Genomic DNA, 12,605 nt, shown 5'->3' on the forward strand with positions numbered 1-12,605 from the left:
TCAATGATATGAGTGGTGTATTTTTTCATATAGACACATAGAACCATGTAGACCTTGAACTGAACTGATGTGCTTCAAGCGTTTTGATTAATAATTAACACAAAATTACTTGAGGAAGCCAGAGATCAATTTAAACCAAAAGAAAATAACCAAATCCGCGACCTGGCTCCTGGCCTTTCGTAATTCGGTGACGTTATTGCCTCCTAGAAGTTTCTGGTAAAAATTGGGCAAACTTTTTTCATTTCATTTGGATTGGCAATTATCTTATCCATTTCTACCGCTCAATTGTGCCAATTTGACCGAGATTACAACAACTGTTTGGGCCCGCCCACTTCCTGTGGTTGGGAAAGTGGCGGTATTTAAATTTATACGAATAATCCGAGTTCATTGCTCATCACCTGTAGAAGGCGGGCTTCCGCGAGGCGTGGATTTCATAGTATTGTTGTACCTAGTTTCCCTCTTCAGGGAACAGTTAGTTAGTCATAACATGTGATTTAAATGTTGTTGGTACGTAGTTTCCCCTTCAGGGAACAGTAGTCTATGAATCATAAGTTAAGTTGTCATGATGATGAACTTCAACTTGAATACTGGATTTGCTGTCGACGCTTTTTTTGTATTCAGATTCTGAAATTTACACTCTAACTTACGTACATTTGAGTTTCCTTATGTTACGCTGGGGAAACATTTTTCATTGGGCACATAAATCCTAAATAATTTTCAGAGTTTTTGCTAAATCCGAGAGTCCCTTAAGTTTGATTCACACGCCAAATGGATACTGTCATTAATGTGGTTCTTCAATATACATAAATCTTATACTGGTGTGTTTAGTTACAGTCACATGTTCAACTATCATAGGCTGATCCAGGAAATAATTTTCTGCAATGACATGTCACATTGCAAACATCACAACATTGCAACAAACAACAAAGTTGCTTCATTACTTATCTGGTAAGACAGTTTATGCCGTACTGTCCATGTTGGATCCCAAATCCTAACAGAATTGAATGTTATATAATGTTATTGTCTGCTTGATTTACATAGAGGTTCTCGTAGTCTGTTTTGCACACAGAATGATTAGCTCATAATGTGTTAGAAGTAGAGGTCGACGATAATCGGAATTGCCACGATTAATTGGGCGATTTCATCAGTTTTCAATTAACAATCGGTAATCTGCCATTTTTGGACACCGTATCACTTGGCCATTGACATTGCCTCCGACGAGACTGCCGTCGCAGTCTGTTATGCGAGTGCCAGCAAGGAGCCAGGGTATGGTGCTAGCTAGCATTAATGTATCTTAAATAAACACAATCAATCTTAACATAATACTAGTTAACTACACATGGTTGATGATATTACTAGTTTATCTAGCGTGTCCTGGCATTTATGTATTGATTGTGGTGCCTGTTAATTATTATTGATCACAGCCTACTTGCCAAACGGGTGATTAACTTCTCTAGGTATGTGGGCCGGTGCGTCACCTGTCAACAGCCAGTGAAACCTGAACAGGGGCCAAAATTGCAAAACAACAGAAATCCCTATAATTTAATTCCTCAAACTACAAGTATATTTTACACTCATTTTAAGATACACTGTGTTGTAAATGCCAGCCAAAGTGTCCGATTTCAAAAATGGTTTTACGATGAAAGCATCCACAACGATTATGTTAGAGTTGAGGCCAAAGTCACCAGAAAAAGGACAGTCCATTTTTCAGCCATAAGAGAGGAGTAATAAAAAAAGCCAGAAATTAGAGAGAATTAATCACTAACCTTTATGAATCTTCATCAGATGACAGTTTATAGGATTCAATGTTACCCAATACATGTATGTTTTGTTCTGGTAAAGTTCATATTTATATCCAAAATCTTGATTTAGGCGTGGGCGCTACTGTCCTCACTTGGTTAAAAAAGCAGAGAAAATGGAGAGCGCCAAAATTAAATTAATTACTATAAAATTAACTATAAAATAAACTTTCATTAATCACAACATTGAAATATACAAATTAAAAGCTACACTGGTGTATCCACGCCATCATGTCAGAATCAAATAGCTTTTCAGCAAAAGCAACAATGCTATTATCTGAGGATAGCACCATTGGTAAACACTAAGAAGATCAGGCATATGTTCAACCCTGCAGGCACGACACAAAACGCTAGAATAAATATAATTCATGCTTACCCTTTGACGAGCTCGCTCTTGTTGTTGGCATTCCATATATTTCCCTATAAACATACAACATTCGGTCCTTTTGTTCGATTATTCCCGTCGAATATATGCCAACAATGTCCAATTAATTTGCGCGCGTTGGATCCAGAAAAACACGGTTTCCAACTTGCTCAAGAGTGACGACAAAATAGCTCAAAGGTTACTGAAACTTTGCCAAAAAAATACAGCTTTAGGTCCTTTTTAACGTTAATATCGTAAACATTGAAGACGGGAATGATCTGTGTTCAAACAGTGTTAAAACCCGTCTTTAGCGCTTTCTGCTCACGCGCTTCTATCTAACAGGACACTTAATTGACTCTTCATTCAGATGGCGTACTATCTATCATTACACAAAAGGAATACCGAATGCCTGCCCCTACCCTAGAGAAGTTTAACAAGCGGCATCGCAAAAGAACACAGTCGTTGCAGACCAATGTGTACCTAACATAAACATCAACCCCTTTCTTAAAATCATACACAAGTATATATTTTAACACCTGATTTAGATATAGTTCCTGCTAACATGAATTTCTTTTAAGTAGGGAATTGGTGGTCACTTCTCTTGGCATTCTGTCGCACAGAGTCCGGGTATATAACAACGTTTGGGCCAGCCACTCGTTGCGAACTATATTTGGCCCCGAATTTTTAATAATTGTGACATTAACATTGAAGGTTGGTGCAATGTAACAGCAATATTTAGACTTATGGATGCCACCCGTTTTATGATAAAATACTGAACGCGTTCTTTGTTGCGCCACGGCCAACGCTTCTTTGTGGGGGTAAACGTCGCCCTGAGCTGGAGGGACGCGCATATAGGTGCCGCTCCCTGACCCTATGGTGATGGGGTCTGCAAGTCAGCTGTTGCTGATTTCGTTCTTGATGGGAATGACTACGTAACGTTCTCGTATTACTGAAAGAATAAGATGTTTTGTTTTCGAAATGATAGTTTCCGGATTGGACCATATTAATGACCTAGGCTCGTATTTCTGTGTGTTATTATATGGTGATTAAGTCTCTGATTGATAGAGCGGCTCTGACTGAGCGGTTGTGGCAGCATCAGGCTCGTAAGCATTGCATTCAAACAGATTCTCGTTTGCAGCAGCTCTTCGCAATGCTTCAAGCATTGCGCTGTTTTATGACTTCAAGCCTCATCAACTCGAGGATTAGGCTGGCAATACTAAAGTACCCTATTAGAACATTATTAGTACAAAGGTATTTGAAATACAAATGGTATAGAGAGAAAGTTAGCCTCCTTATAATACAACCTAAAACTTTTACCCTGGGAATATTGAAGACTCATGTATAAAGGAACCACCAGCTTTCATTATGTTTCATTTCTGAGCAAGGAACTTAAACGTTAGCTTTTTTTACATTTCACTATTGCACTTTTACTTTCTTCTCAAACACTTTGTTTTTGCATTATTTAAACCAAATTGAACATGTTTCATTATTATTTGAGGCTAAATTGAATTTATTGATGTATAAGTTAAAATAACAAGTGTTCAGTTCAGTACTATTGTATTGTCATTATGTACAAATATATTATACTAAAATCGTTATCGGGTTATCGCCCTTGTTTGGCTCCTCCAATATCGGTATCGGCATGAAAAATCATAAGTCATTCGACCTCTAGTGTAGAGAACTGTTCCTTTGATGGATAGGCTATTGCTACAACACACAGAGTCTATAATTTCTTTTTCAGGACATTTAGAAGACAACACATTAAAGAGTAGCCTAGTGGGAAATTACTGAAATATTAATATTTATAGTCCTAGGTTCTATATTGTTGTTTAGGTGAAGTTATGGGTCCTACAGTAGGTCTATCGTTGGTTGTAGGTGAGATATGGGTCCTACAGTAGGTCGTAATGTTACGGTGAAGTGTAATGGGGTCCTACAGATATGGTCTATGTTAGGTGACGTTATGCGTGTCTACAGTAGGTCTATGTGTGTTTGAAGTTATGGGTCTACAGCAGTCTTGTTGTTGTTGTGAAGTTATGGGTCCTACAGCAGGTCCTATGTATTGTTGTTGTTAGGTGGAGTAAGTAGGGTCCATTACGTAGGTCTACTGGATTGGATATAAATAGTTGTTTTTCCTCATTTGCATTGGAGGAGCTTCTGCAACCAAATTGTGTGCGGCATTGCCCTCGTGCACTAATTCTTTAGTAAATCACAGACAAGGGGCCTATATTGGGACCAAAAGTTGTATGGCACACTGCTTAGGATTCAACATTTAACGTTTTTTCTAGCCTACAATATCAATATACTACTACTGTGAAAAAGACTAATTTGACTATTGTTGCTCACTATGATGTCTTAAGACATTGTCAAATAATTGTTATATCTTAGATAGTCAATGTTGTAGCAACATCATGGCCCTCGCTGTTGGCATTCATTTTACGGTGGATTTCTGCTGTTTGGGCCGTTAACCATCTGTCTGACTTTTTGTTTACACAGGAGAGAACGGGAACTACCGTGGGTCCTCTGGGGGAAGGCCTCACCACCAAACTATGATGCTGAGAGCAGAGAAGAGTTCCCCAGATCAAAACACTCAGAAACACAGCGGGGAGACCACAGGGAAGAATCTCATTGCTCGCTTTGACTGTGGGAACATTGCAAGTCTTCCTCAGAACTTAAAATACCACAGCGAGTACACACAGGAGAGAGAAACCTGTATAGCTGTAATCAATGTGGAAGAGTTACAAATAAATCAAAAATACACATGAAATCACACGGGAAAGGCTTATAGCTATCAATGTGGAAGATATACATCTAGCTATCTGTTACCAGAGAAACATAAAGGGACGTATAGCTTACCAAGTGAAGACTCAAGAACTGTTATCAAAAAAGAAAACAGAAATCTAGCTGGAGTGGAAGATTGTACTCATCAAGGCTATCTTGACTAACCCAGAAGACACCACACAGGGAGAAACCGTATAGCTGTGACAATGTGGAAAGAGTTTACACGTCCTAAGATCTGATTACTCACCAGAGAAAACACACAGGAGACAAAATCTTATAGCTGTTACTCAAGTGTGTGGAAGAGTTTTACTCATGTCAAGCAGACCTGGTATCACACACAGAGAAAACACACAGGAGAGAACCACTTTAGCATTGATCAATGTTGGGATTAGTTTTACTACGTCTAGCATCTGAATTGGTAGCATGTAGTAAAACTCTTCCCACATTGATCACAGCTATAAGCTTTTTCTCCTGTGTGAATTCTCATGTGTACTTTTAGTGATTTTGATCTTATGTAACTCTTCCCACATTGATTACAGCTATAAGGTTTCTCTCCTGTGTGTACTCGYTGGTGTATTTTAAGTTCTGATGAAGACTTGCAATGTTTCCCACAGTCAAAGCAGCAATGAGATTTCTTCCCTGTGGGTCTCCGCTGGTGTTTCTTGAGGTGTTTTGATCTGGGGAGACTCTTCTCTGCCTCGTCAGCATCATGAGGTTGTTGAGGCTCCCCAGAGGACCCACGGTAGTCCCGTCTCTCTCCTGTGTAAACAACAAAGTCAGACAGATGGTTAACGGCCCACAACAGCAGAAATCCACCGTAAAAGTTGATGCCAACAGCGAGGCCATGATGTTGTACAACAATTGACATCTAATGAATATTACAATTATTTGACAATTGTCTTAAGACAGTCAAGTGAGCAACAATAGTCAAATTTAGTCTTGTTTTCACATTAGTAGTAATATTGATGATTGTAGGCTAGAAAAAAGTTATTAAAGTTGTTGGAATCCTAAGCAGTGTGCCATACAACTTTTGGTCTCCAATATAGGCCCCTTTCTGTGTTTACTAAAATTAGTGCACGAGGGCAATGCGCACACAATTTGGTTGCAGAAGCTCCTCCATGCAAATGAGAAAACAACTAGTTATACCAATACCATAGACCTACTGTAGGACCCATTACTTCACCTAACAACAACAACATAGACCTGCTGTAGGACCCATAACTTCACAACAACAACATATGACTTGCTGTAGGACCCATAACTTCACAACAACACATAGACCTACTGTAGGACCGCATAACTTCACCTAACATAGACTACTGTAGGACCCATAACTTCACCTAACATAGACCTACTGTAGGACCCATTCTTCACCTAACAACAACGTAGACCTACTGTAGGACCCATAACTTCACCTAAACAACAATATAGACCTAGGACTATAAATGATTAATATTTCAGGTATTTCCCACTGAGGCTACTTCTTTAATGTGTTGTCATTCTAAATGTCCTGATAAAGGAAATAGCTCTGTGTGTTGTACAATTAGCCTATCCATCAAGGAACAGTTCTCTACACTAGAGGTCGATCGACTTATGATTTTTCAATGCCGATACCGATTATTGGAGGACCAAACAAGGCCGATACGATTAACGATTTTATATATATATTTGTAATAATGAAATACAATAGTACTGAATGAACACTTTTATTTTAACTTAATACATCAATAAAACAATTTAGCCTCAAATATATAATGAAACATGTTCAATTTGGTTAAATAATGCAAAAACAAAGTGTTGGAGAAGAAAGTAAAAGTGCAATCAGTGAAATGTAAAAAAGCTAACGTTTAAGTTCCTTGCTCAGAACATGAGAACATATGAAAGCTGGTGGTTCCTTTTAACATGAGTCTTCAATATTCCCAGGTAATAAGTTTTAGGTTGTAGTTATTATAGGACTATTTCTCTCTATACCATTTGTATTTCATATACCTTTGACTATTGAATGTTCTAATAGGTACTTTAGTATTGCCAGCCTAATCTCGGGAGTTGATAGGCTTGAAGTCATAAACAGCGCAATGCTTGAAGCATTGCGAAGAGCTGCTGGCAAACGGAGTAAAGTGCTGTTTGAATGAATGCTTACGAGCCTGATGCTGCCTACCACCGCTCAGTCAGACCGCTCTATCAAATCATAGACTTAATTATAATATAATAACACACAGAAATACGAGCCTTAGGTCATTAATATGGTCAAATCCGGAAACTATCATTTCGAAAACAAAACATTTATTCTTTCAGTGAAATACGGAACCGTTACGTAGGTACATTCCATCAAGACGAAATCAGCAACAGCTGACTTGCAGACCCATCAACCATAGGGTTCAGGGAGCGGCACTATATGGCGGCCCTCCAGCTCAGGGCGAACGTTTACCCCACAAAGGAAGCGTTGGCCCGGTGGCGCAACAAAGAAAACGCGTCAGTATTTTATCTAACGGGTGGCATCCATAAGTCTAAATATTGCTGTTACATTGCACAACCTTCAATGTTATGTCACAATTACGTAAAATTCGGGCAAATTAGTTCGCAACGAGCCAGGCGGCCCAAACTGTTGTATATACCCTGACTCTGTTGCACAGAATGCAAGAGAAGTGACACAATTTCCCTAGTTAAAAGAAATTCATGTTAGCAGGAAATATTAACTAAATATGCAGGTTTAAAAATATATACTTGTGTATTGATTTTAAGAAAGGGGTTGATGTTTATGGTTAGGTACACATTGGTGCAACGACTGTGCTTTTTTGCGAATGCGCTTGTTAACTTCTCTAGGGTAGGGGGCAGCATTCGGTATTCCTTTGTGTAATGAAGAAGTACGGCCATCTTGAATGAGAGTCACATTAAGTGTCCTGTTAGATAGAAGCGCGTGAGCAGAAAGCTGGCTACAGCTGGTTTTAATCCTGTATTGAACACAGATCATCCCGTCTTCAATTTTATCGATTATTAACGTTAAAAAAGACCTAAAGTTGTATTTTTTTGGCAAAGTTTACAGGTAACCTTTGAGCTATTTTGTCGTCACGTTTGAGCAAGTTGGAACCTGTGTTTTTCTGGATCAAACGCGCCAAATAATTGGACATTTTGGATATATGTCGACGGAATTAATCGAACAAAAAGACCATTTGTGATGTTTATGGGAAATATTGGAGTGCCAACAACAGAAGCTCGTCAAAGGTAAGGCATGAATTATATTTTTATTTCTGCGTTTTGTGTCGTGCCTGCAGGGTTGAAATATGCTGATCTCTCTTTGTTTACAATGGTGCTATGCTCAGATAATAGCATCGTATGCATTCGCCGAAAAGCCTATTTGAATTCTGACATGATGGCTGGATTCACAACCAGTGTAGCTTTAATTTGGTATCTTTCATGTGTGATTTAATGAAAGTTTGATTTTATAGTAATTTTCATAGTAATTAATTTTAATTTGGCGCTCTGCATTTTCTCTGGCTTTTTTRCCAAGTGAGACAGTAGCGCCCCGCCTAAACTCAGATTTTTGGATATAAATATGAACTTTACCGAACAAAACATACATGTATTGTGTAACATGAAGTCCTATAACTGTCATCTGATGAAGATCATCAAAGGTTAGTGATTAATTTTCTCTCTATTTCTGCTTTTTATTACTCCTCTCTTTGGCTGGAAAAATGGCTGTCTTTTTCTGTGACTTGGCTCATACCTAACATAATCGTTGTGTGCTTTCATCGTAAAACCTTTTTGAAATCGGACACTTTGGCTGGATTTACAACAAGTGTATCTTTAAAATGGTGTAAAATACTTGTATGTTTGAGGAATTAAAATTATGGGATTTCTGTTGTTTTGAATTTGGCGCCCTGCAGTTTCACTGGCTGTTGACGAGGTGGGACGCTACCGTCCCACATACCCTAGAGAAGTTAAATCACCCGTTTGGCGAAGTAGGCTGTGATTCAATGATAAATTAACAGGCACCACATCAATTACATGAAATGCAGGACACGCTAGATAAACTAGTAATATCATCAACCATGTGTAGTTAACTAGTGATTATGTTAAGATTGATTGTTTTTTATAAGATACATTTAATGCTAGCTAGCACCATACCCTGGCTCCTTGCTGCACTCGCATAACAGACTGCGACGCAGTCTCCTCGTGGAGTGCAATGTAATGGGCCATGATCGGTGTCCAAAAATGCAGATTACCGATTGTTATGAAAACTTGAAATCGGCCCTAATTAATCGGCCATTCCGATTAATCGGTCGACCTCTACTCTACACATTATGAGCTAAGTATCTCTGTGTGCAAACAGACTAACGAGACCCTACTGTAAATCAAGCAGACAATAACATTATAAACATCAATTTGTTAGGGATTTGGGATCCAACATGGAGTACGGCATAACTGTCTTTACCAGAGTAATGAATGAAGAAGCACTGTGGTTGTTGTTGCATGTTGTGATGTTTGTCATGTGACTGTCATTCAGAAAATTATTTCCTGGATCAGCTGATGATAGTTGAACATGTGACTGTAACTAAACAGCTACAGTATTAAGAATTATGTGTAATTATTGAAGAACCACATTAATGACAGTATCCATTTGGGCGTTGTGAATCAACTTAAGGTGACTCTCGGATTTAGCAAACTCTGAAATTATTTAGGATTTATGTGCCCATGAAAACTGTTTCCCCAGCGTAACATAAGGAGACACTAAATGTTACGTAGTTAGAGTGTATTTCAGAGATCTGAATACAAAAAAACTGTCCGACAGCAAGATCCAGTATTTAAGTTGAAGTTCATCATATGACAAGCTTAACGTTATGATTATAACTACTGTTCCCTGAAGGAGGGAAACTACGTACAACATACTATTAAATCCACATGTTATGACTAACTACTGTTCCCTGAAGGAGGGAAACTAGGTACAACATACTATGAAATCCACGCCTCGCTGGAAGCCCGCCTTCTACAGGTGATGAGCGTGAGACTCGGATTTATTCGTTAAATTTAATACCGCACTTCACCAACCCAGGAAGTGGCGGGGCCAAACAGGTGTTGTAACTCGTTCATAATTGGCACAAAGATCGGTAGAAATGGTAAGATAAATTGGCAATCCAAATGGAAATGAAAAAAGTTTGCCAATTTTACCAGAAACTTCAGGAGCATAACGTCAGAATTTACGAAGGCCAGCAGCAGGTCGGGATTTGGTTATTTTCTTTTGGTTAAATTGATCTCTGGCTTCCTCAAGTAATTTGTGTTAATTATTTAATCAAACGCTTGAAGCATCAGTTCAGTTCAAGGTCTACATGGTTCTATGTGTCTATATGGAAAAATACACATCATATCATTTCAACCAATCAATTGGTAGAAAGAAAATAATATTTTTTAAATCTGGGACAGCCCTAGAACATACAGCATACATGCATTCAGTCCCTTTTTACACATTTTGTTACGTTACAGCCTTATTCTAAAATTCCCTTTTTTTAATGATCAATCTTCAGACAATACCTCATAATGACATCACAATACCCCATAAAAGTGAGAAAAAAAGTTTAGAAATGCTTGCATACCAGTGGAAGTATGTCTGTAGGTCATGCCAGTAGGCTACAGTAGGTTGTATCTCTCTAGGTCATGCCAGTAGGCTACAGTAGGTTGTAACTCTCGAGGTCATGCCAGTAGGCTACAGTAGGTTGTATCTCTCTAGGTCATGCCAGTAGGCTCAGTAGGTTATATGATCTCTTGGTCATGCCAGTTAATTCAGTAGGTTTATATCTCTCTAGGGCATGCAGTAGGTTACAGTAGGTTGTATCTCTAGGTCATGCAGTAGGTTACAGTAGGTTGTAACTCTCTAGATATGCCAGCAGGATACAGTAGGTTGTATCTTCTAGGTCATGCCAGTAGGCTACAGTAGGTTAAATTCTCTCTAGGGCATGCCAGTAGTTTACAGTAAGGTGTATCTCTTAGGTCATGCCAGTAGGTTACAGTAGGTTGTAAATCTCTTGGTCATGCCAGTAGGCTACAGTAGGTTGTATCTTTCTAGGTCATGCCAGTAGGCTACAGTAGGTTGTAACTCTCTAGGTCATGCCAGTAGGTTACAGTAGGTTGTAACTCTCTAGGTCATGCCAGTAGGTTACAGTAGGTTGTATCCAAGTGGAAACAATTATCAACCCAATGTGGAAAGTGTCAAATTTGGTCAACAACAAAATGAATGGCTTATTTGCTATGTGGGGTTTACTTGATCCAACAGAAGTTTCGTAATGCTTAAGTTGTTATGTGGACACGTGCCATACCGAAAACTTTGATAAAAACAATATAGGAGTTGTCTCCAGATCGCTAAGCATATTAATGCTAGTAGCTTAGCATCCCTCTCCATTGAATACAGGGGGTTGAAGTCAACAACCCACATAGAATATAAACAATAGATTACAATAATAAGATTTATCCACCAATCCAAAGAAAGGATTGGCGGGAGCTAGACAACCCGCAGTGCTGCTTTGTGGACAACAACTCCACTTGTTAGGGCGGAGAGACATCTTGTCAGTATATCCATAATCTTTGGTGTAGCCAACCCAACTCTCGCATGGCACTATTGGGGGGCACGGTGTGCAGTAAATCATCACTACATTAAAATTGCTACCGTGCCCCCCAGTCTGCGGTCAGCAATAGACCCTTCTCAAATATATATGTTAAGTCACTTTTTGCTCTCTACGTCGTCTGATTCTAGACATACCAGTCATCATCCCAGGGTCCACTGTTGAAGAGGTATTGACGAGCCAACTCTGAATATCCAAAGTTAAAAACAAATTTAAGGCAGTACTTACTGGTGTTAATCAGATCTCCTATCTCCTCCTCTTCATCTTCATCTTTCAATGTGACAGTAATCTCCCCTTCCTTCTTCACTCCAAAAACTACATCCCCCGCTTTCTCTTCCTCCTCTTCTTTTACTGTAACATCCTCCTCCTCCTCTTTCACTCTGAACGCGTCTTCCTCTTCTTTCACTGAAACGTCTTTCTCTACTTCTTTCACGGTAACAGCCTCACCCTCTACTTCTTGTTTTACTGTGACACCCTCTTCTTCCTTCTCCTCTTTCACGACAATGTTCAGCCCCAGAGCTTCTGTCTCCGTCCAGCAGACCGCCTCTTCTTTAACAAGAGAGGAGTAGTTTAGTGAGCTCATGTTCGGGGATGTTAGCTAGCTAGCTATCAATAGCAACTAGGCTAGTGTTAACTTAACCAGACCGCTACTATAGCTGACTAATACAAAATAACGTAATATTAAATTAAATAGGTTAACAATTAGATACGACAGACGTGTGTCTAAAACACAGTAGCTAATGTAGACCGAAATCGTATAAATAGCTCGAATCTGTCGGCTATGTTGGCTAGCAAGCTACCGAGGTGGTTGACTAGCTGTTTATGAAGAACTGTCCACTAGATTATACGTCACGCTAGCAGCATCGCCGCACATCGCCGTCTGCTGACTGGAGTAGGAAACGCAGTTGAGGATAATATTTTATTTTCAGACAAAGATTATTTTAAATGGATTTAATTAAATAATACTATTATATTAAGACATACAAAGACAGGAATGTGTTGATCGATTAGTGCGAATAAAAAATGTTTACTACAGCACATTTAAGGCAGTTT

The 12,605-nt window shown here is 39.0% G+C and overlaps 1 protein-coding gene across 1 annotated transcript; it reads right to left on the reverse strand.

Moving 5' to 3' along the window:
* Positions 1-5,344: 5,344 nt before the first annotated feature.
* LOC139023172 (zinc finger protein 239-like) lies at positions 5,345-12,360 on the reverse strand. The gene is made up of 2 exons (XM_070435649.1): positions 11,781-12,360; positions 5,345-5,700 (listed from the first exon to the last, which is right to left on the reverse strand). Exons 1-2 carry the CDS (start codon positions 12,133-12,135, stop codon positions 5,345-5,347), a joined length of 711 nt encoding a protein of 236 aa, XP_070291750.1. The 5' UTR covers positions 12,136-12,360.
* Positions 12,361-12,605: the final 245 nt, after the last annotated feature.

Source organism: Salvelinus sp. IW2-2015, linkage group LG27 (genome assembly GCF_002910315.2).
Source record: "Salvelinus sp. IW2-2015 linkage group LG27, ASM291031v2, whole genome shotgun sequence".
In the NCBI taxonomy this organism is placed as follows: Eukaryota; Metazoa; Chordata; class Actinopteri; order Salmoniformes; family Salmonidae; genus Salvelinus; species Salvelinus sp. IW2-2015.